The 20,961-nt window shown below is 40.9% G+C and overlaps 4 protein-coding genes across 5 annotated transcripts; 3 read left to right on the top strand and 1 right to left on the bottom strand.

Moving 5' to 3' along the window:
* Positions 1–1,181: 1,181 nt before the first annotated feature.
* On the top strand, positions 1,182–10,859 carry LOC129720800 (AT-rich interactive domain-containing protein 4B). Of its 2 annotated transcripts, none has more exons than XM_055672554.1 (7): positions 1,182–1,404; positions 1,578–2,005; positions 2,173–4,222; positions 6,074–9,422; positions 9,490–9,639; positions 9,696–9,845; positions 9,915–10,859. In XM_055672554.1, the coding sequence occupies exons 1-7, from the start codon at positions 1,399–1,401 to the stop codon at positions 10,100–10,102; spliced, it is 6,321 nt and encodes a 2,106-aa protein (XP_055528529.1). In that variant the 5' UTR covers positions 1,182–1,398; the 3' UTR covers positions 10,103–10,859. The 2 variants fall into 2 exon arrangements, with proteins under 2 accessions (XP_055528529.1, XP_055528528.1); XM_055672553.1 differs by having other exon boundaries at positions 2,173–4,324.
* A 633-nt stretch (positions 10,860–11,492) lies between these two features.
* LOC129720802 (venom serine carboxypeptidase) lies at positions 11,493–13,203 on the top strand. The gene has a single exon (XM_055672555.1). The coding sequence runs from the start codon at positions 11,624–11,626 to the stop codon at positions 13,085–13,087; it is 1,464 nt and encodes a 487-aa protein (XP_055528530.1). The 5' UTR covers positions 11,493–11,623; the 3' UTR covers positions 13,088–13,203.
* Positions 13,204–13,279: 76 nt separating this feature from the next.
* Positions 13,280–14,621, bottom strand: LOC129720803 (histone H3-1-like). The gene has a single exon (XM_055672556.1). It carries the CDS (start codon positions 14,351–14,353, stop codon positions 13,685–13,687), a length of 669 nt encoding a protein of 222 aa, XP_055528531.1. The 5' UTR covers positions 14,354–14,621; the 3' UTR covers positions 13,280–13,684.
* On the top strand, positions 13,397–19,042 carry LOC129720804 (39S ribosomal protein L48, mitochondrial). The gene is made up of 3 exons (XM_055672557.1): positions 13,397–13,521; positions 13,591–13,671; positions 18,520–19,042. Exons 1-3 carry the CDS (start codon positions 13,510–13,512, stop codon positions 18,946–18,948), a joined length of 522 nt encoding a protein of 173 aa, XP_055528532.1. The 5' UTR covers positions 13,397–13,509; the 3' UTR covers positions 18,949–19,042.
* The last annotated feature ends 1,919 nt before the right edge of the window (positions 19,043–20,961 follow it).

Below are 20,961 nucleotides of genomic sequence, written 5' to 3'. Positions count from 1 at the left end.
CCGATTTTTAGTTTCTGGTTTTCCACAAAAACAAAGTTTGTTAAAACAGGTAACACTAATGAACTAGGATTCATAAGTGCAATATTTTTCGAAATTGAATATCAGCTGATTTTTTGGTTGAAAACAAATCGATTTTATAAGGATACAGACTAAGCCTGTATTGGTGAGATCTGGCGTAGAAAGCTCTATACGCTTTGACAAACAAGTTCTTGAGTCGCATTTTTATCGGTGCTGTCTGAGATTGTCATTTTCGGTTGTCAGTTGCGGTTGTCAGTTAGAGCGCAAGATTCTAATTTTTCTCTGAAATCACAATATTAGGTTGGATTTTATTTTGTCAAATCAATTGCGAAATGGAGGAAACTTTCAAGCTTTTGGAATCATCATCGTCCGAATCCGATGATACAGTAGCACAAACGCGACAAAAAGACAATGGCGATAATGACCAAAACAAAACAAGTGACAGCTACCTCTGCTATTACGCACACCATTGCAACTGCTCGGAAAGTGTTTTTTTTTTCAGCTGCAAAGTGTAGTCCGGGACGTTATAGTCCTGCCGTAAAAACGAATTCGGCATTAATAATACATATTGCCTTTGGCTTCACATCAGTGATAGTATCAGTATCTGCATTTATACAGATTTCTTGCGTATTTTTCATACAGATATCTGCATATACAGATTGCAGATTTTCTGGAAATAATACTGATTCATACAGATTTTTTTGGTTTTCATGGGGTCGTAAATTGAGCTTCTTGATATAGTTGAAAAACAAAAATTAACTCAAATGCGGTTCAGCGTGTCGGAGGTTTTACTATATTCATATGCTACGCATAAACGTGTGCATAAATGAGACACGGGATAAATGTTAAACAAGCTATAATGCGTTTTTTTTCAAGAAGGATATGCCTAGTACATATGCAGATTTTTATACAGATTTTTTTAAATTTTACTAAGGTGAAAAGATTTTTGGAGCTCCGAAATACAAACGAAAATGTGGCATCACTGCTTCACATAGTCGTCAAGCATAAAATAACACAACACACACATTCACGCACAAGCAGTTTGCTCCCTCACCTGAACTGAAGTATTCGGGCGCTTCTCGACTGTCAAAACGACCAAAACATTACTCACACTAGTTGATTTTGTTTCAGTGTTGTTTTTATTTCGCACGTTCGTTCAATGCGCGTGTGTGTTAAAGGAGGAAAAAATCTATCAATAATTTTCAAGACGCAACGAAACGAGCAAGCATACGCAGCAGAGTTTTTCGCTAAAAATTACCCTGAAATGTTGTGAAATTCCGGCTTATTTCGGATTCAATGTGGACCGCAATCTCCGAATAACCCGTAACCGTGGCGATTGTTAGTGATAATCTCAGTTTCGAGCGCTATTTCCTCCAGAATATGCAAGTAAGTTTTTGCTGTCTTTTTTTTTCTTTGCGTTTTCGTGGCGTAGTTTGCGTTTTATGTCAACCACGAATATGCACTTCATGTGCAACTTTCCATTCGAAATAAGGTCTTGAAACTGGTTTACAGTAAGAGTGAAGTGCGTAAATTTAACTAATTATGTTCTATCACTGCAGCAAATAGACGACCCCCCGTATTTGACTGTTGGCACGGAGGTAAGCGCCAAATACAAGGGGGCTTTTTGCGAGGCCAAGGTCCGCAAAGTGGTACGGAACATCAAGTGCAAGGTTGCGTACAAACAGACTGGACTCGGATCCGGCATCGTGTCCGACGACCAGATCAAGGGGGCGCTCCGCGCTGGTGCTACCGTCGAAGTAAAACATCCGGAGCGGAAAGAGTACGTGGAAGCGACGCTGACCAAGATTCAGGACTGTTCGCAGTACACGGTAGTGTTTGACGATGGGGACATTACGACGCTTCGGCGTAGTGCATTGTGTTTGAAAAGTGGAAGACATTTTAATGAAAGTGAAACGCTTGATCAGTTGCCACTAACTCATCCGGAGCATTTCGGCAATCCGGTAATTGGCGGTCGCAGAGGAAGGAGGTGAGTTTACGAGGCTGCTTCTTACTTACTATATCGGCAAACTTACTATAACCGTATTTATAACCGACATAGACTTTTAATAACAACTAGCCAAAAATGTTGATAACCGACATAGACTTTTAATAACAACTAGCCAAAAATGTTGATATTTTAATACTTTCTCCCAGGTCCCGGCATCTACTACAGGACGAAAGCTCCGACGAAGATGACGAACCGGTCCCGAACGCACGTGCAAATACTAGTGATAAAGAGGAGAACATTGGTAAGGTGGTATGTGTGGAATCCACAGACAACAAGCGCAAGAATCCGAAGGAAAACTGGTTCCCGGGTTTGGTGGTTGCACCGACCGCCCAGGACACGGTTCGGATTCGCGTGAAGGATGAATACTTGGTGCGGTCGTTCAAGGACGGCCGTTACTACACTGTACCGAAGAAGGAAGCAACTGAATTCACTCGAGATTGTACCAACAAATCCGAGGTCGCTGCGGTTTCCGCTGCGCTAGATTTTATGGATAACGATACACTCCCTGCGCATTGGGATCGCGAAGCATTGTTCGGGATGGCTGGTAGTTGCAGCGATTCGGAACAAGAACTGGAAACGGACAGTTCTGATGATGAGCCTACCGAAGAGAAGGATCATTTTGTGGCTCAATTGTACAAATTTATGGATGATCGCGGGACACCATTGAATAAGGTTCCATCGATAATCAATCGTGACGTTAATCTATACCGACTATTCCGAGCTGTACAGAAGCTCAATGGTTATAATCGAGTAACCAGCCAAAACCAGTGGAAGCAAATTGCGTTGCGGTTGGGATTCTCCCCAGCTACGGCAAGCATAACAAATCTAGTAAAACAAGCTTATAAGAAGTTTTTGTTCTCATTTGAGGAATTCAATCGGAAATTGGGATGTACCATGGTTCCTCATCCGCGTACAAACCGTTCGAAAGGTCGCAGTCTGGTGCGTGCCAGCTCTGTGCAATCCCCGAAAATTACAGAAAAGGAGAAACCGTCGACCTCGAGTAAGGTAACATCGGTAGCGGCAGCCGTGGCTGCAGCTGAAGCTGCTTCCAGTTCAGCTGTCGATGAGTCTGGTAACACCAGTGAGTCAAGCACTGCTGAAACTAAGCCCCCAACTGCAACTAAACGGAAGCTTTCCGGTGCTGGCGCTGGCAAGGTTAAAGCGCTTGTCGATAAGTTTGAGGAGAAGGAAAAAGAAAAGAACAAAGAAGGGTCATTAGGCAAAAAAGAGGATCTCAACCCGCCTGCTAAAAAGGAAAAATCAGCTAAACCGACAGGTCCTCCAACGAAAGTTGCTAATGATGGCAGCAAAGTTGATCCCAATGAAAAACGCGGTCGCAAGAGAAAAGAGACCGACTCAACGGATTCGAAAAAAGACGATAAGGATAGTGGAAAAGGATCCTCAAGTGGAGCCTCTTCTTCATCAGCCAGTGGTGATAGTAAGGCAACCACCGAAACAGGCAAAGTTGATCCTTCTCCCGATTTTCCGATAGAAGTCGGAGACAAGCTTAAAGTGTATTATGATGAACAAAAGGTAACCTATGAGGCAAAAGTCATCGAGATTGCCAAACAAGAAGGCAGCCCCATTTATTTGGTACATTACACTGGCTGGAACACAAGGTATGACGAATGGGTACGCAAAGAGCGTATCGCGGAAAATCTTACCAACAGTAAAACCAAGAAAGGTAAATCCGATCGGAATAGCAGCAGTAGCAAACACGCCTCTACCCCACAAAGCAGTGGAAATCCATCGCTGTCGACAACTCCGTCGAGTGCCGCTACAACACCGACCACCACCCCGAAAGCTTCCAAACGTATTCGGGGCAGCTCCAAAGGGGACATCTCCGGACATACCTCCACTAATTCACCACGATCCACAACGCCGAGTATTTCATCCCACCGGAATAAATCGCCTGCATCAGCCCATCAGGGAACGGGACCTCCGAATCGTCGACCAGTAACCCGCGGTGGTCATCCCCCGCCATCGTCCTCTTCAAAGCGTCGCACCTCCAACAACACAGACATTTCGTCGCTATCGATCGCCACCGATGACAATACCAGTGACACTGACTCCGATGAGCCTATCAAAAAGGGCCCAGCCAATACCAACAGCAACAGTTCGTCCTCGACGGCATCCTCCAACTCGTCCTCTTCGTCTTCGTCATCCAGCAGCAGCATTAGTTCGAGCAGCACGAAAGTAAGTACAACGGCCGAAGCGGGCTCGTCCTCGGACGCGGCGGCCATCTCGGACGAGTTTAGCAACGGAGCTTCCAAGGGCCGCGATTACGATCTGAATCAAGTAAATTTCGGGGTTTGTCGCCTCAATTCTCTCTCACACTCTCGCTACTGTTTCTATCTGTCTGTTTCTCTATCTATCGCTCACGTACAAAAAAAGCATACAAGAACTATTATTAACGTTTTCCTTTCTTGCAGCGGGAACACAGTGGCTATAGTGTGGCGCGGTGTTTCCTGTTTTTCTTCTTTTTTGTATTTTGTGTTCTGCGGTGAAATAGTATCTTAGGTTTGCTTAGATTTTGTCTTATTTCCTGTACTTAGCTGTACCGTACGGGCCGATACGGCTGAAGACTATCGCTGCTTTTGTCAGGTTGTGTCTCCATATAGTCTTTGGTTTACTCAATGACCACGCGAACCTGAGTTTCTTCATGATTTAATTAGATGTGGGAAAAAGTTTAAGTTTTTTCATTTAGGATGCCGCCTGATTTTGTTCTAATGGAAAAGGGAATTATTTGTAGACTGAGTAGCCTTTTAATGTATTCAATCGATGTTTCAACGAACAAAGTTAAGGCAGATATATTAGTTGTGTTTTTTAGGGCATAGTCGTGAAGCAGACTTTGAAAATTTGCTAAATTCAACTTGTGGTTTCTCTGCATTTTGATTTGACAATAATTCAATCATTATCCTTATTTGCTATTCGGAAACTGACGATTCCAATACTCTGCAAGATCCGTTAGCGACTAAAAATATGCTAACCTATTTTAGGACCCAAACACTTGACAAGAGTCATTATGGTATCTCACCAAATAGTGTTGAATTCTCTGTGCATTGAAGTTTACTAGGGTCGTACTACGATATGACTACACTGCCTGTGATCGCATAATTGTAGCAATCGACATTTTATGAAATTCGCACTTTTATGGAAAATGCTTAAAATAGTATGTACTTTTTACATCTGAAAAAAACTTATGTTTGTTTGAAAAAAGTCGTAAAAAATACCAAGTTGTTTTGTCACATAGCGTAAATAACCGCATAATTGTCACACTACCTAACTTTTTCAACTTTTTTGACAAAAAGCTTCTATCCAAATCCACATCTGCATCCTTTGGAACTCGGAAGTTATTCTGGTTCGGTAACCAACCATCGGGGATCCGTTTCTTATGTTCAGTTCTTGCTTGTTTGATACAAGAAAAACTTCATTTCCCTTGTGATATATTCCAAAAGTAGCTTGAAAGTGATGGCATAAAAGTATCGTTGCAAAAATTTCAACCAATTTGACTTTAAAAGTAATGTTCAATTTACACATAGTGTAAAGTAGTGCTTTCTTCGTGATACTAAGTTTAGTTGAAGTGTCTATTTGCAAGAATATATTGGGAACAATGCATTTAAGGTCAAAATATAAAAGTGTTATTTGCTCGAAAACCAATTTTGCAATTGATACAATTATGCGATTATGGGCAGTACATTCAAGAAAAAAACTGCCGATTTGTAAATTGAGATTGTAACATTAAAGACATACTGTAGGTTTTTCTCAAGAACTTAGTAGATTTTCGTTTGTTTGCATGTATTTGTACTAGACGTTTGTGCGGAAGCTACTGACCATCGGTGTTTGCTAAAGCTCCAATCTTGCACAAAGCATATCCATGTCAGCAGCTTCGGACTTGATTAGCTGAAACTTACACCACGCCACAGCACTGTTTCCCGCCACCGAAGACCTACGCGCCGCATCACAATACTAACCTGGGGTACCCCAAATTTTTTTCTCTTCTCTCTCAAATTGCACATTTTCTGAATCTCACCCCCTGCACTCTAGATCCGTTCCGAGCTCAAAGGCTTCAAGGAACTTAAATCGCCGACTTCTCCAGCGTCGGACAGTACCACGACTGCCACGACCACGGATGTTACGAGTTCAGCTGTCGCTGCAGGTCTGTCAGCTTCGGCCGCAACTGATCTGGGCGATAAAGAAACCGTCGTCGAGTCGTCAACCGATACAAAACCTACACCAGCGAGCAGCGATGGAAAAAGCCTATTGGAAGATCCGACCGAAGAAGAGCAGGAAAAATCCTCCGAAACGGAAACCCTCAGTGAAGAAGAATCATCACAATCTTCCAATAAGGCATTCTCCAGTTCACCTATCACGGCGATGGTGGACTCAGACACCGGACCAGAAACTCCAATTCCTCCACCAACCGTATCTACACCCACTCCGACTCTAACTGTGTCAAGTACCACAACAACACTATCGAGTGGCATTTCCGCTGCGACCCTAAGCAGCAACAGACATGCTAAACCGACCCCAGAAAGTATACAGGTAAAAACTATCGAAAAAGTTGTTGAAAAATCAGCAGACAAGCCAACCCTTAAACCATCGGATGAGAAACCATCCGTCAGTGGTATACTAGCGAAGCCCCCTTTGAAAACTTACGGGACGGCTGCAGCAATTTTAGCGAACGCAGAAAACAACGCAGTTAAGTTTGCATTAAGCACCATAATCAGGGAAGTTGAAGCTGATAAGCTTCCTCTTATAGTCGTTGAGGAAAACGCTGACGCTGGAACCAGTACTTCCTCGGCAGTACCAGCGGTCACCACCTTCATTAAAGATGTACCTGCTCCGATTATTACCAAACCGTCGCATTTACTTTCGGAGGAAAAAACCACCGCAGTATGTACCCCTTCTTCGAGTGCACGAGGCAATCCTTCCGCCAGAACAGAAATTACTTCCTCAAATCCCACGCAACTCCTTGTGCCAGTGAAAAATACAAAAATGATCAACGTCCAGGACGAGATTGTAGCTACGGTGATTAACAAGTCGGCCATCGCAGCAGCAACTACTGCCATTGCTGTTTCGGCAGCCGTTTCGTCTACAATACCTGGCAGCGGTGGAATGACGATCCCTTCAGCAACAGCACCGACTACTGTTACTTCCACTACTTCTAGCACGTTAGCTGCTTTACGTGCGGAGAAAAAGTTCTCTGGAGATAAGAAAATGGATAAAATGTTGGGCAGCACTATTGGTAAAGGGTTAGGCATTGGTGCAGCTCTGTCGCAGCCATCCGAGAAAAAGCTCTCATCTTCAACACTAACTCCAGCCCAAAACAAACTGCTCAGTAAGGAAGCTCTGTCAATTAAATCAATCTTCGAATCCAGCGCAACTCGACTAGAAGATAACATCTCCGATGTTTACGAATTTAAGGATGTGGAATTTGAGCTTGATGCGACCACTGCTGGGTCGACTCCCAGAAAACATTTGTCGGAGGTTCCGCAAGCGGAGGTAGTTAATTCGATGACTCCGACATTGCTGAGTGACGAAAAGAAGATAGGCAAGAAAAATCCAACCAGAAAACTTGATCCTTTGGGGATACTGGACAAAAAATCCAAGAAGATTTCACCCATCAAAGAAACTGACAAGCTCAAACTTGTGCGGCGGGAAAAGGAACGGGATTTGGAAAAGGAAAAGTTATTATTAACTGAGTTGGAAGGAGCGGCGATCACATTCAGCAGTACTATGACTCCCCTAGAAAAATCTTCACCATATTTTGCCGGATTTTCCTCCTCCTCTAAGGTGGAAAACTCCGCATACGATGTATTGCAAAAATCCCCCAGTGTAAGCACTATTATTTCTCAACGAGAAGAGAAACCATCCGTACTTTGTGAAGAACAAAAACCAGAATTAGCGAAACCGGTCGTTGTTACTAAGGGCATCTTTACACCGGTAATGTCACCTACGGGACCGGAAACGTCGAATAATGAATCGGTAATGAGTCCATCGAAAATCGACGAAAAAATAAAGGCAGAACCTACATTGGAGAATTGTAAGAAATATTTCAACGACATGAACTTCGAGTTCGATGCCCCTAAGATTGAAAAACCGCCATCAATTGCTGACAAGGTACTCAAAGCCCTTGGTCATCCACAACAGAGCCATACGAGTAGCGTAAAAACCGAGTTCCCGAAGTATATAATTCCGACCGGACATCACAAGCTTCCTACAACCATCCCCTTAATCGAACCCGGAACGAGTTGCAGTCCCATCAACGCAATTCCTCTGAAAATCGAATCTCCTAGTTTCGTACCGATAGTACCCATCAAAACCCATCTCTCTGAACCTCCGAAAATTGAAATCCACAGCATCATTATGAAAAAGGAAATAGATTTGGCCAAAATGACTCCCCTCGCTCCAAAGGCAGCTCCAATTACGTTCTCCATTAAGCCGGAAATACTACCGGCGGCAACTTGCACCAAGAGCCAGGACTTGACTGAGTCGATCAAAAAGCTAGAAACATCCAATCTCGTCCAGGCGGATTCATCGCGTTTTACCCACCACGATGAGGACAGTACGGATTCCAACGATTCCGAGCATCGTCTCGTAATCGAAGACCCAGAAGCACTGGATCTCCCCGCCACAAATCCCAATAATCAACAGACCGATTTCGAGAAGCTAATCAAGGTAGAAGTTGAAGAAAAATCCCACCACATGCACCTTTCTCAGGCCGACATGCATTCGGCAGCATCTGCTGCTGCTGTGGCGGCCGTAGCTTGCAAGGAACGGTTGGTTCTCAAAACGAGTGACCTGCTGCATGACGTCGTTAAGGAAGAACCTCCGCATCCTAGTCACTTCGCAGACATCACAATAGCGAAAAAAGGTAAACAACCGAGCATCCTGGAAACGATCATTCAAAGTGAACTGAATACCGTCACAAGCCGAGGCATGGGATCGCACAACTACCTGAAACTGAAAGATCAACACGACTCCTTCGCTCAGAACGAACTCGAACGGCTACGTCGTGAGGAGCAACTCCAGCAGCAAATCGGTACCGGGTTGCCTTTAGTGGGTGACTCTTCCGAGAAACAGCAGCAGCAGAACACCAACAGTGAATCGCTCTCGATGTTGCTCTGTGAGGAAACCATTCCCGGTTCACCGGCTCCCGTTTGTGGTGTTTCGTCAGCTGCTGCTCAAAAGGAATCGACAAAAGTTTACGTTGAAACCGGTTCCGCTTTCCTGCAACCACAAAACATTGCCGCGCCGGATCTGAAACCGGTGCCGATGGATCTCGAGCCGAGTACAGTGGATCCCATCGTCATGGCAAGGAAGCCATCGTCGCAGACGGATGCTACAGATACACCGAACAGTTCACCTAGGGATTCCGTCAGTCAGGATGAAAGTAAGTTTGCCACTTGTGTTACTCAGCACCGCTCGATCCATTCATTTATTCCACTCCTTTTTCGTAGATCAAGAAGTAGATGCATCACCAGCCAAGAAGCGAAGGCAGCGAAAAACCAGCGAGGAACCGACTATCAAACGGAGGAGAACCAATGCGGGGTTGGCCTCCAGCAGTGGCTATGGATCGAGAGGAAACCATCGCCCAGTCGGAAGCAACGGTAAGTGGCCTTGGGGTTATTTGTGACCTTTATATAATTGTGTGTTTTTTTAATAGCTACCGACAGCGAGGACAACTCTGATTCCATGGCATTCCAGCGTGGAGGTTCAGTAGGCGGGCAATCATCCGGTGCGGGTGGTTCCTCGACGGCTTCCCCCAGTGGTAAATCCGGTAGGCCCTGTCAGTACAATTTCCTCGTTAATTTGGGTAATTAGAAAAAAAACTCTACTTTGTTTGAATACAATTTTTAAAATTCGGTCTCACCTTCTTCAACAGATCCGGCACTTAACAGCGCCCAGCGTATTGCGATTCTGAAGAAAAAGATCCAAGAGTTACGAAAAACGTACAATGCGATTAAAGCCGAACTGGCCAGCATCGATCGCCGACGCAAGAAGCTCCGCCGACGGGAGCGGGAAAACAAAAAACAAGCCAAAATGGCAGCCACAGGTAGTGGAACCGTCTAACCACAATAAGGTATTGTAAGTGATTCGGATTAAGTGATCAGATATTGTTAGGATAAAAAACTATTTCAAGAACGCAATCCCTCTGAGTGATTAGATTGTAAGGCAAATTTCGGAAATAATCCGACATTATTTTTACGTAACATATGATTGGCTAACGTGAAAAATTCAACAATTGTACAATCTGGTGTCGCACCGTAAGAGCATTAGCGCCCTCTCATATGTTTTTAACTGTTTTTAGATTTTCGTTATTCTAAATACTGTGTAAGATTGCATTACGTTCTAAAATATTTCGAAGTATGAAAATATTCAATGTTTGCAATTTTAGCCGTAAACAATAAAACTGTAAACTTGTGCAACATTCACCGACAGTAGCAGCATAGTATTTTACACAGAGATGTTTTTTTTTTATAATCGAAATAGGCATGATTGTGGCACACAGAAAGAAGTTGAATTGATAAGAAGCAGTAACGCCTGGCTTGCATATTCTTATCGTCTGATAATGTAAATAATGTATCAGTGCTAACAAGTAAAAATGAAGCCTGCTATGGAGGAATGTCAAAAAATGTAAAACTCCGATTACATCCATGTTGCTAAATGAACTATGCACACATAGTTAGGTTATACATCAGATGATTACAGATTAGCTACTGGTTTTCATTTATTGTGTAAGTCAATGGCCAGTGTCTACAATGAGGCACTTGCAATTCGATTGATTTCAATGTCTATTTAAATAATTTAATAAAAAAAGTTTATTGAACCAATTGCACTTTTCGAGGACTTCCGAATCGCATCTTGATTTTCGTTTTTTTTTGTCGGCTGTAATCGCATAGAATTGCATGCTATGAACTTCGTAGGATGGTCATTAGAGATGTTTTCAAAAACTAACTCAGTAACTATTCTATAATTATTATAATTTATTTATAATTTTTGAAATGCATTTTTTACAAACATTAACCTTTTTAGATTTTTATTTCTTTGAGAAAAGTAGAGTCTTAGCGATGGATACTTTTATAAAGCTATTTCAGACAATCTTTCATTTGTCACTGAACAGGAAAACATAAGCAAAATAATGCTGTATTTAATGTATTATATTTCCGACGAATTTTTGCATTTACAAATATAACTGAATCATGTTAATATTTAAAATCATCACAGCCTCGTAGTTTTGAAAATTTTTATTTGAGCTTGTCTGTACTTAACAGAGTTTAAATTTGATTTAATACTAAAAGGCAAAAAAAAACAATGATACGGTCATTTTATTATGTATTTTTGAAATTACTATTTGAAGAAGTACAAAATGTATACAAACCTACACAAATTTTTGAAATCTGGCAACAATGTTGCCTCTGTGCACTCCTTTCTGAAGGAAACAGTGATCGTTACAGTTTTCCGTTGCTTCAGTTTCGTTTCACCATTCGCTTTGAACGGTTTTTTCAGCTGCTGCAGCTTTTGTCAGCAGGTTTATTACCCCGTAATTTGATTATCGTTTGTTATACATTCAATAAAAAAAAACAACCTGCAATGGTAGCAGTTTTGAACGGGCTGTTCGTGCTGCTAATTTTCGTGCTGGCACACACCGCTTGTGGACGGTTGTTCGTGAATCCTTACACCAGCCTTCAAGGAGTACCGCGGATTACGCTAGGCGACGATCAAGATGTTGGTGAACCACTTTTCCTAACGCCATTCATAAAAAATGGCTCCATCGAAGTTGGCCGGAATGCTGCCAAAGTGGCCAATGAAAATGGCAGCTTTTTGTACGATGTGGAAAGTTATTCTGGTTATCTGACTGTGAATGAGACACACAACTCTAATCTGTTTTTCTGGTACTTTGCGGCGCAACATGACGCTCAAAGTGATGCACCGGTAGTTCTGTGGCTGCAAGGAGGACCGGGAGCTTCATCACTGTTCGGTTTGTTTACTGAAAACGGTCCCTTTTCGGTTGGATCGGATATGAAACTGACCCCGAGGAATTATTCTTGGCATTTAAACCACCATCTTATTTACATCGATAATCCTGTCGGAGCCGGATTTAGTTTCACGGATCACGATGAAGGGTATAGCGTGAACGAGCAACAAGTTGGAGATAACCTTCACAATGCATTATTACAGTTCTTCCAACTGTTTCCACGACTGCAAGCTCGCAAGTTCTTTATCACGGGAGAATCTTATGCTGGAAAATATGTACCAGCCTTAGCACACACGATTCATCGACAAAATCCTAACTCGAAGAATCATATAAATCTCCAAGGACTAGCCATCGGTAATGGACTTTGCGATCCCTTCCACCAACTGTACTACGGCGACTATTTATATCAGCTCGGACTAATCGATTCCAATGCAAGAGACCAGTTCCACGTTTACGAGAAAAAGGGCCGCGACTGTATATCTAAAAAAGATTTTAACTGTGCATTCGAGGCATTCGACGCACTAATCAACGGCGATCAATTCTCGAGCGGTTCGTTATTCAAAAACGTGTCTGGATTTGAAACTTACTTCAACTACCTGCAAACAAAACCTGACGAGTCCGACACCTACATGGGTAAGTTTCTGCAGCTTCCTGCAACTCGACGGGCCATTCACGTCGGAAATAATTCATTCCATGATCTGGACAGTGAGAACAAAGTAGAACAACACCTGAAGCAGGACGTCATGCAATCGGTCGTTCCTTACCTGGAGGAACTGCTGTACAAGTATCGCGTTGTCATTTACAATGGGCAACTTGATATCATCGTGGCCTACCCGTTGACAGTGAACTTTCTCCATCACCTTGGATTCCCGGCTCGTGAACAGTACTTGAAGGCTCCCAGGTATATCTGGAGGGTCGACGGCGAAATTGCCGGTTATGCTAAGGAAGCCGGTAACCTGGTTGAAGTACTGGTACGCAACGCTGGCCACATGGTGCCAAAAGATCAACCCAAGTGGGCTCTTGATCTGCTCATGAGACTGACTCACGGCAAAGGCTTCGCTAGACCCTTGGTACATTGAGGACGCGAATTCCAAACTGGAGTAGACTCACATAAGTTTTTTTCCCGAATCAATTTACTTTTTTTTACAGATATCCTAAAATAAAGAAATAATTTCACCGAAAAACAAAAACTTAATTATACATTTTTCTTTCGTCAAAGTACAAAGATGACAAACACAAATTGTCACTTTGCATTCTAAACATTTAAAAGGTTTTTTTTTGTTTCATTATTTATTAGCATCAGTTCTTTGACCACTTAACCTATGTGATTCATGACCAATTGATGAACCTCTAGTTATACACGAAAAAAAAGTTTTGCCATTTTCCGCACACTTTCTCCCACAGTTTGCTTGTTACATAACCTAACGCAGCAGCTCCTGTCAAAGTTTTCATTTAACGCGTGCACAAACAAATAAGCAAAACATCAATCGCAAGGTGAAGAATGTTATTTCAAGTAAATGAAAAAAAAAATCTATTTAAATCTATCCACTCTAATATTTTGTATCAATTGCAATTAAAATAGGTGTGTCGTCGTTTGGCTACCGCTAGGGGCACTCGCTTGTTTAGTAATGGAGGCAGCATGTACGAACCCGACTATTTGGAGGTAAGTGTGTTTATTACCGTCCATGACGCATATATAATGCCAAATGCATATCCTTCGGCATGAGTGTGACCCGTTCACGGTGTAACGTGCAACGATATGAATCCTCGAACAGTTGTACGGCGTAAGCTTCTGCAGATTCCTGTAACGCCGAAAGTGCGTCGGCAGTGATGCGTAAATCGTTATATCTGTACTCCAGTAGCACCTCACGAATAACGCGAGCAAATGGCAGTCTGGGAATTAGTAAGGTTGTCGTTTGTTGCAGTGCACGTATTTCCTGCAGGTGCCTGGTTGCGTTACGCCGCTCAGATTGAGAACGGCGTTGCTGTTGGCCACGATTTGCCGGTCGGGTTGTTGCCCGTGTCTCTGATCGCGAGCGCCGTGGTGGTGTTCCATCACTTTCGATTGATGAAATTGATGAACGCACTGTAAATGGTGCTTCACTTCTGTAGGGACTTGCCTGCGAACGTTGTTCTGATCTGGGACGACGCTGGTCTCCGTCGTCGTTTTCCGATGAGCTTCTCAAATTTCTTGCACTAGATTGTGAGCGGCTTGTAGATGGTTTTGGCTGTGTAGCAGCTTGCTTCGAAGCAGGAGGTGGCATAAGCCGTACATTTGATGTGGACGCGGTGTCACCTAGACCACCAGCAATTCGCTTCGGATTGTCTCGCAATCTACGGGGCATTTTCGGATGCGCTCACTAATTTACGATATATCTTAACTTTATGAGTAAAATTTAGCAAAATATCGGAAAACCGTTAGCAATACTTAAAAAAACACGCAACTATATTTTTTCACTGACAGTTTATTTTATCGTTTACCAACATTCAGAGATGCCAGATGTTTTTGAAAAATGTCTGCAATTGCTCGAAAAACAATTAAAACTGCTTGAATCTGAAAAAAATCTATCCGTGATTCGTGCGCTTGCGCAACCAAAAGCCTGCACAAGTTTTGAAAAAGTCGGCACAAATAAGGAAAAACTACAAATCTGCGTTTTGCAGACAAGTCTGGACATCTGGAATTTTCGTGGACGTTTCTGTAGATACAATGTTATTTCTCTAGTTCATTACAATTGGAGTGAAATCACACCGTTCAGGTGCACAGTGTACTATGGATGGGCAAACGACTCATCAGCCTTTCACATGAACCGGTTCCTAAAAAAGACGACTCACAAAAACGCACCACCACATACGTAACACTCAGGAAGAAATTTTCCAAAAAAGTTGGTACAAAATAAACTACTCGAATGGTACCACAATCTGAATAAAATCACTGTTTGAGTTGTTTTTTAAGGCAGTGTACCTGCGCAGCCCTGCATTTGTCTCGTTCCTACACGAAAAATGCTGCATTGATTTTGTAAATAACTTTTTGATAATTTCGTTTCAAACCTTATTCCTTATGGGATTTTCTTTGGGGCTCGATTAAGCCGAGAAAAAGGAAATTCATTTTGTTCATTATTTGTCGAGTAGTTGGACAGAACGAGGTACGGAGTACTATGGGGCAACATGTACCAGAAAAAAAACGCCAGTGTTATGTATGTCTGTCTTATGTATGTGGTACCACGGTTCTTTGAGCTTATCAAGATGCCAGATGTTTTTGAAAAATATCTGCGACTGCTCGAAAAACCGGAAAAATGTGCTCGAAATCTTAAAAAAAATTTATCCGTGATCCGAAAAAATTTCGCTTGCGCAGGCAAAAGTCTGTAAAAATCTGCACACATTTAAAGAAAATCTGCACACATTTAAAGAAAATCTGCGCAAATATAAGGAGATTCTGACAAAAATCTGCAAAAACAAGGAAAAACTGCAAATATCTGCAAATCAATGAATATCTGCACACGGACTCCAAAAATCTGCGTTTTGCAGACAAAACTGCACATTTGGTATCACTGGTGAGCGGTTCAAAACCGCTCTTGGAAATGAACCGTTTTGCCCACTCCTACACGGAAAACGAAAAGTACCCATTTTCATGTCGATTTCACTCAACGGCGCCGTTCCGTGCAGGTCAATTTTGAGTAGTTGTAGATTAATTCAATAGAAGGTAAATAGTACTAAAAGTAATAATACGTCAAAAATACCCAACGTTTAGTACAATCTTCAAAACTATGCCTTGGGTAGATTTCAGTTAATTTCATTTGATTGAATTAATATTACCTAGTTAATAAAGCGGATCATTGAAAAAAAAAAATCTATAGAATCTATCTCAAACCTGCTCACGTACCTTCTTGTTTGGTGTAACTGGCTTCACTAATTTCCCCTTTTAAGTGCCTTCGTTCATAGCTCCATTCTCACAATGCAATTTTAATCTTCTTCTTAATTGGCGGCTATTATTTCAAAACAGAAGCACAACAGCACGTTTTTCACTTAACATCACCAATTTAAAACCAAAACTATCAATATCAAAGAAATCTTTGCCATTTTCGCGAAATCATTTTCATCACGCGGGTTATGAATTTTCAACCTGTTTGATTTTTCATCCAATATTGGGTTCAAACTTCTAAATGTTGACTTTTTGTCAAAACACCATCATTGAGTAAAAGCATGTTTAAAATAAATTAAGTTGAAATGACTCAGCGATAGCATTGCAAAACTACCCAACACGTAAGTTGTATAAGGTTGACATCGTTTCAGGTAGTTTATGGTTGGGTAGATTTTGTTTTCCGTGTACAGTCAGTGCCGAATCAAGGATTGTGAGGGGTCCCGTTTCAGTTGTCAAAATTTCAATAAAGAAATATGGCATTCAAAAATATAAGTTAAAGAAAGGTTTTATATATATTTTTTTGTTATTTTGAAGTTCATGATTTTTTTTTGGATTTTCGTTAGTCATAAACCATGACAACTGATGTTTAGATACGGCTATGCCTACAGTGTATTATAGTGGAGTTTTTCGATACTAGGTTTCATTTCATGAGTAAGGTTTGCAATTGATAAATAACGAAAATTATTTTACGTTCTTAGTACCATTATCAAGTCTTTAAGCAAATGAGATTCAATGGTTCGTTGGGTTGTCCCTAGGGGCTAGACAACTTTATTTTTAGGAGAAATATATGCTGTCAAGGAGATGTGCTATAGGTAAGCGGGTGCCAAAAATGCAATGATTAATACTTTGTTATATTAAGAAATTTGCTCAAAACTGAACGCGGTCTAATCCAAACACCGCGCTTGAATCAAAGGCCGCGTTGAGTTGCCAGATGTATGCTGTTTTTATTTGCATCAACCTTCATTGGTAAAGAATCGGGAAAATCCTTGAAGAAATCACTGCTGGAGACAGTGGAGACTAAAAAGGATTACTAATCACCAGAGGAAAATCTATTGGATCATATACTCACTTAGTGGTTTCTGTTTTAAGCATTATGATGTCAATCTATATTAGAGTAATCTGTAAACCTGGCACCCCTGACGCCGCCTTCAGTGTGCTGTCAGAATCGAAGTTTGTTTTGATTTTGGAAAGGGTTGCCAAGGCAGGTAGATTTAATCTTGGCTGTTGCTTGCAGTGTCCCGGGGAAAATAAAATCGATTCAGCAACCAAGAAGGGCATTTGGTTTAAGAATTTCGGTTTATAGCGCGGCGAATAAGTTTCAGTGAAACTCACAATATCGAATATTGGAAATATTTCTCAATATATCAATCGTGTCTTGCCCTAGGATTATCCAGCTTTTTACACACTATAATGGCGATTGCTATAATCAAAAGTTCGAAATAAATTACCCACCCTTTTGACAACTCTGCTTACGTCAATTTGGAATCTTCATGTGTTTTATTAAAAGAAGAATATACTTGGTAACATTTGTGTTACCAATTCTTCAGAAATCCCAAAATTGTCTCCTAAATCTATACCATATATCATTTGAAAAAATTGCGTTTTCTGAGCAAAACGTGATTTGAGAAAAATGTTTATCGTTATCTTTCGATTTTTAAATGAAAATCAAAAGACTTCTCGAAATGTTACAAACGACAGTTCGCTCATTTACGATATATGAGAGAACTGTCATTTAAGGCATTTTGAATTGTTTTTTATTCTTTATTTAAAACTCGAAGGACAACGACAAACATTTTTCAAAAATCACGTTTTGCTCAGAAAATTGCACTCTTCTGCTGATATATAAAAATCAGAAAACCGTGTTAAAGTTTAGGACCCAATTGGGTCCTAAAGCTATACCAGTTTTTATATATCAGTTGAAAAAGCCGCTTTTTCTGAGCAAAACGTGATTCTCAAAAAATGTTTATCGTTTTCCTTCGATTTTTAAATGAAGAATAAAAAAACTGCTCGAACGGTCTTAGATGACGTTTCGCTCATGTACGGTATAAGGCAATCCACGAGACAGTTGCGATCAGCTGATTTCAGTCTGTTTTCAACTTTTGACAGCTTTATGTATGTTCGATCGGTCGCAACTTGGATGCAAACCGGATCCAGAAGCGTGAAAAACAAATGTTATCCGATCGGCAGCTCTAGTATCGCTAGTGCCAATCCTATACAACAATTAAAAATCACTTTTGATATTATTGCCGACATTAAAAGATTTCGGTTCTGGTCGTGTTTTGGTGTTCCAGCTTGAAAAACAGCAACAATAACAAACGTACAAGCGAAGAAACGTCATCCGTGGATTGCCTTATATAATAGAACTGTCATTTAAGGCATTTCGAGCAGTTTTTTATTCTTCATTTTAAAATCTAAGAAAAACGATAAACATTTTTTTTAAATCACGTTTTGCTCAGAAAATTTCACTCTTTCAGCTGATATATAAAAATCAGAAAACCGTGTAAAACTTTAGGACCCAATTGACGTTTTCAACCTGTTGGAATTGTAAGACAAAGATTATCACTATTCATATCTTTCTTGTGTTTTCTACAGAAACTTCGTCCAAAGTATCCAGTATACAATGCACTTAACTTCACCATCAAGGGCTACGATTATCCGATCCTAGAGAACTACCAAAAATTCATGTACAACGTTGCGGACACGATGGATCTCGACACAGTGGACTGTTGGGCTCAACCACCCCGGAAGTTCAATGTTCAAAGGTTCAAACCAGCTTCGGCGATTATCGAAAGTGAATATAAGCTAACAGTGTACGAGCGGAATGTGCAGATAACGAGCCTCCAAGCGCCACTCTATCCGATGTTCGTACGAATTCTGCAAGCAGCCCTTCCTGAAGGGGTGACTCTGACGGTCAGTGAACATACGCCCGATGTGGAGGACGCTCGCTTTGTTCCGGATCGTGATTTACTCGAGCTGAAGCAAAAATTAGACGAAATGGGTGGGTCTCGAGAAAGGAAATAAAACTGTGAACTGTGTGAATTAGATTACCTAACACGAATAAATTCTTTTGTCAACATAGAAAAACATGAAAATACAAAATATTATGAATAGTGGAGCTTTTACTACTTTTTATAGATGCTTTTTAATGCAAATTCGGAAATGATGAATTGAAAAAAAAAATCACTGTTGTCCGGACTCAAAGTTTCTGACAACTCTACTTACGTCAGTTTCGAGTCTTCATGTAGTTCATCAAAAAAAGCAATATATCGCCAAACATGTGAAAAGGGCCCATTTTCCATATGTAAACAAGCCAAATTTTCTTGTTTTTTGATTAATACAAGCGTAATCTGCCCTTACCAATAAGATTTGTTGGTTGAAGAACTTTGTTTTAATCAAACAACCTTATTTGTACGAGTAAACGTATTGGGTTGTTTAGCTATTAACGGATTTCTGATTTTTATATGTCAGCTAAAAAAGTGTAATTTTTTTAACAAAACGTGATTTTTTAAAATTTTATATCATTGGCCTCCGATTTTTGAATAAAAAATAAAAATCGCTCTAAATCGCTAGAATGACAGTTTGTATATAGGCGAACCACATATATAAGGTATACGTAACACTCAGGAAGAAATCTTCCAAAAAAGTTGGTACAAAATGAACTACTCGAATAGTACCACCACATACATAAGACATACGTAACACTCAGGAAGAAATCTTCCAAAAAAGTTGGTACAAAATGAACTACTCGAAAGTACCAACCTCTGTAAAAAAAACCTCTGTTTGAGTAGTTTATGGAGGTTGTGTACCTGCACAGCCCTGCATTTGTCTCGTTCCCACTCGAAAAATGCAGCATTAATTTTGTAAACAACTTTTTGACAGTTTCGTAAGGGATTTTGTTGAGGGCTCGAGTAGAGCCGCTATGAAGAAAATTCATTCCGTTTATTTTCGTCGAGCAGTTCATACTGGTGTTGGTACCGGGTGATGTGGGGCAAAGAGTACCAAAAAAAACGCCAGTGTTACGTATGTCTAAGTATGTGGTACCACCCTCTGAATAAAATCACTGTTTGAGTAGTTTATGAAAGCAGTGTACCTGCGCAGCCCTGCATTTGTCTCGTTTCTACTCGAAAAATGCTGCATTGATTTTGTAAATAACTTTTTGACAGTTGCTTATGGGATTTTCTTTGGGGCTCGATAAAACCGAGAAAAAGGAAATTCATTTTGTTCATTATTTATCAAGCAGTTTGACAGGACGAGGTACGGAGTACTATGGGGCAACGTGTACCAGAAAAAAACGCCAGTGTAACATATGTCTTATGTATGTGGGCGAACTGTCATTGTAGCGATTTCGAGCAGTTTTAATTCATGATTTAAAAATTGCAGAAACCGACCTGGAGTAGCCACAATTACATCCGGGAGCGTGTGAATCGCTGCAAATTGCGAATCCATTGAATCCCCACCATGCATCAAAATCGTTTTTAAATTCGTAAACTCTCCCAGCTGTTTAATGAACTTGAACGTCATTGGCCTTCGATTTTTAAATATAAAATAAAAATCGCTCTAAATCGCTAGAATGACAGTTTGTATTCAGGCGAACCACATATATAAGGCATACGTAACACTCAGGAAGAAATCTTCCAAAAAAGTTGGTACAAAATGAACTACTCGAATGGTACCACCCTCTGAATAAAATCACTGTTTGAGTAGTTTATGAAAGCAGTGTGCCTGCGCAGCCCTGCATTGTCTCGTTCCTACTCGAAAAATGCTGCATTGAATTTGTAAATAAAGATTTTGTAGAAAAAGGAAATTCTTTTTGTTCATTATTTATCGAGCAGTTTGATAGGACGAGGTACGGAGTACTATGGGGCCCAAGTATGATGATAGTTCTATAATGTATGCTATTCACGTCGATGCATTAGTATTAGTGATCGTTATGAACTTTTTCCAATTTTGTATGAAATTTGAAATGATTTTGCATTTTAAACTAAACTTATTGAACATTCTTTCCTGAAAAGTTATAGAAATGATGTTGAAACA

The sequence above is a fragment of the Wyeomyia smithii genome, chromosome 2 (assembly GCF_029784165.1).
Source record: "Wyeomyia smithii strain HCP4-BCI-WySm-NY-G18 chromosome 2, ASM2978416v1, whole genome shotgun sequence".
NCBI lineage: Eukaryota > Metazoa > Arthropoda > Insecta > Diptera > Culicidae > Wyeomyia > Wyeomyia smithii.
This window is presented reverse-complemented; position numbering and strand designations above follow the sequence as displayed.

What these genes read in the sequence shown, in the direction of transcription:
- LOC129720800 (XM_055672553.1), top strand. An exon ending in TCGCCCAGTCGGAAGCAACG is followed by an intron (nt 9,640 to 9,695) that starts GTAAGTGGCCTT and finishes TTTTTTTAATAG; the next exon opens with CTACCGACAGCGAGGACAAC. An exon ending in CAATTTCCTCGTTAATTTGG is followed by an intron (nt 9,846 to 9,914) that starts GTAATTAGAAAA and finishes CTTCTTCAACAG; the next exon opens with ATCCGGCACTTAACAGCGCC.
- LOC129720803 (XM_055672556.1), bottom strand. Translation starts at nt 14,353, where the DNA reads ATGCCCCGTAGATTGCGAGACAATCCGAAGCGAATTGCTGGTGGTCTA.
- LOC129720804 (XM_055672557.1), top strand. An exon ending in ACGAACCCGACTATTTGGAG is followed by an intron (nt 13,672 to 18,519) that starts GTAAGTGTGTTT and finishes TGTTTTCTACAG; the next exon opens with AAACTTCGTCCAAAGTATCC.
- LOC129720802 (XM_055672555.1), top strand. Translation starts at nt 11,624, where the DNA reads ATGGTAGCAGTTTTGAACGGGCTGTTCGTGCTGCTAATTTTCGTGCTG.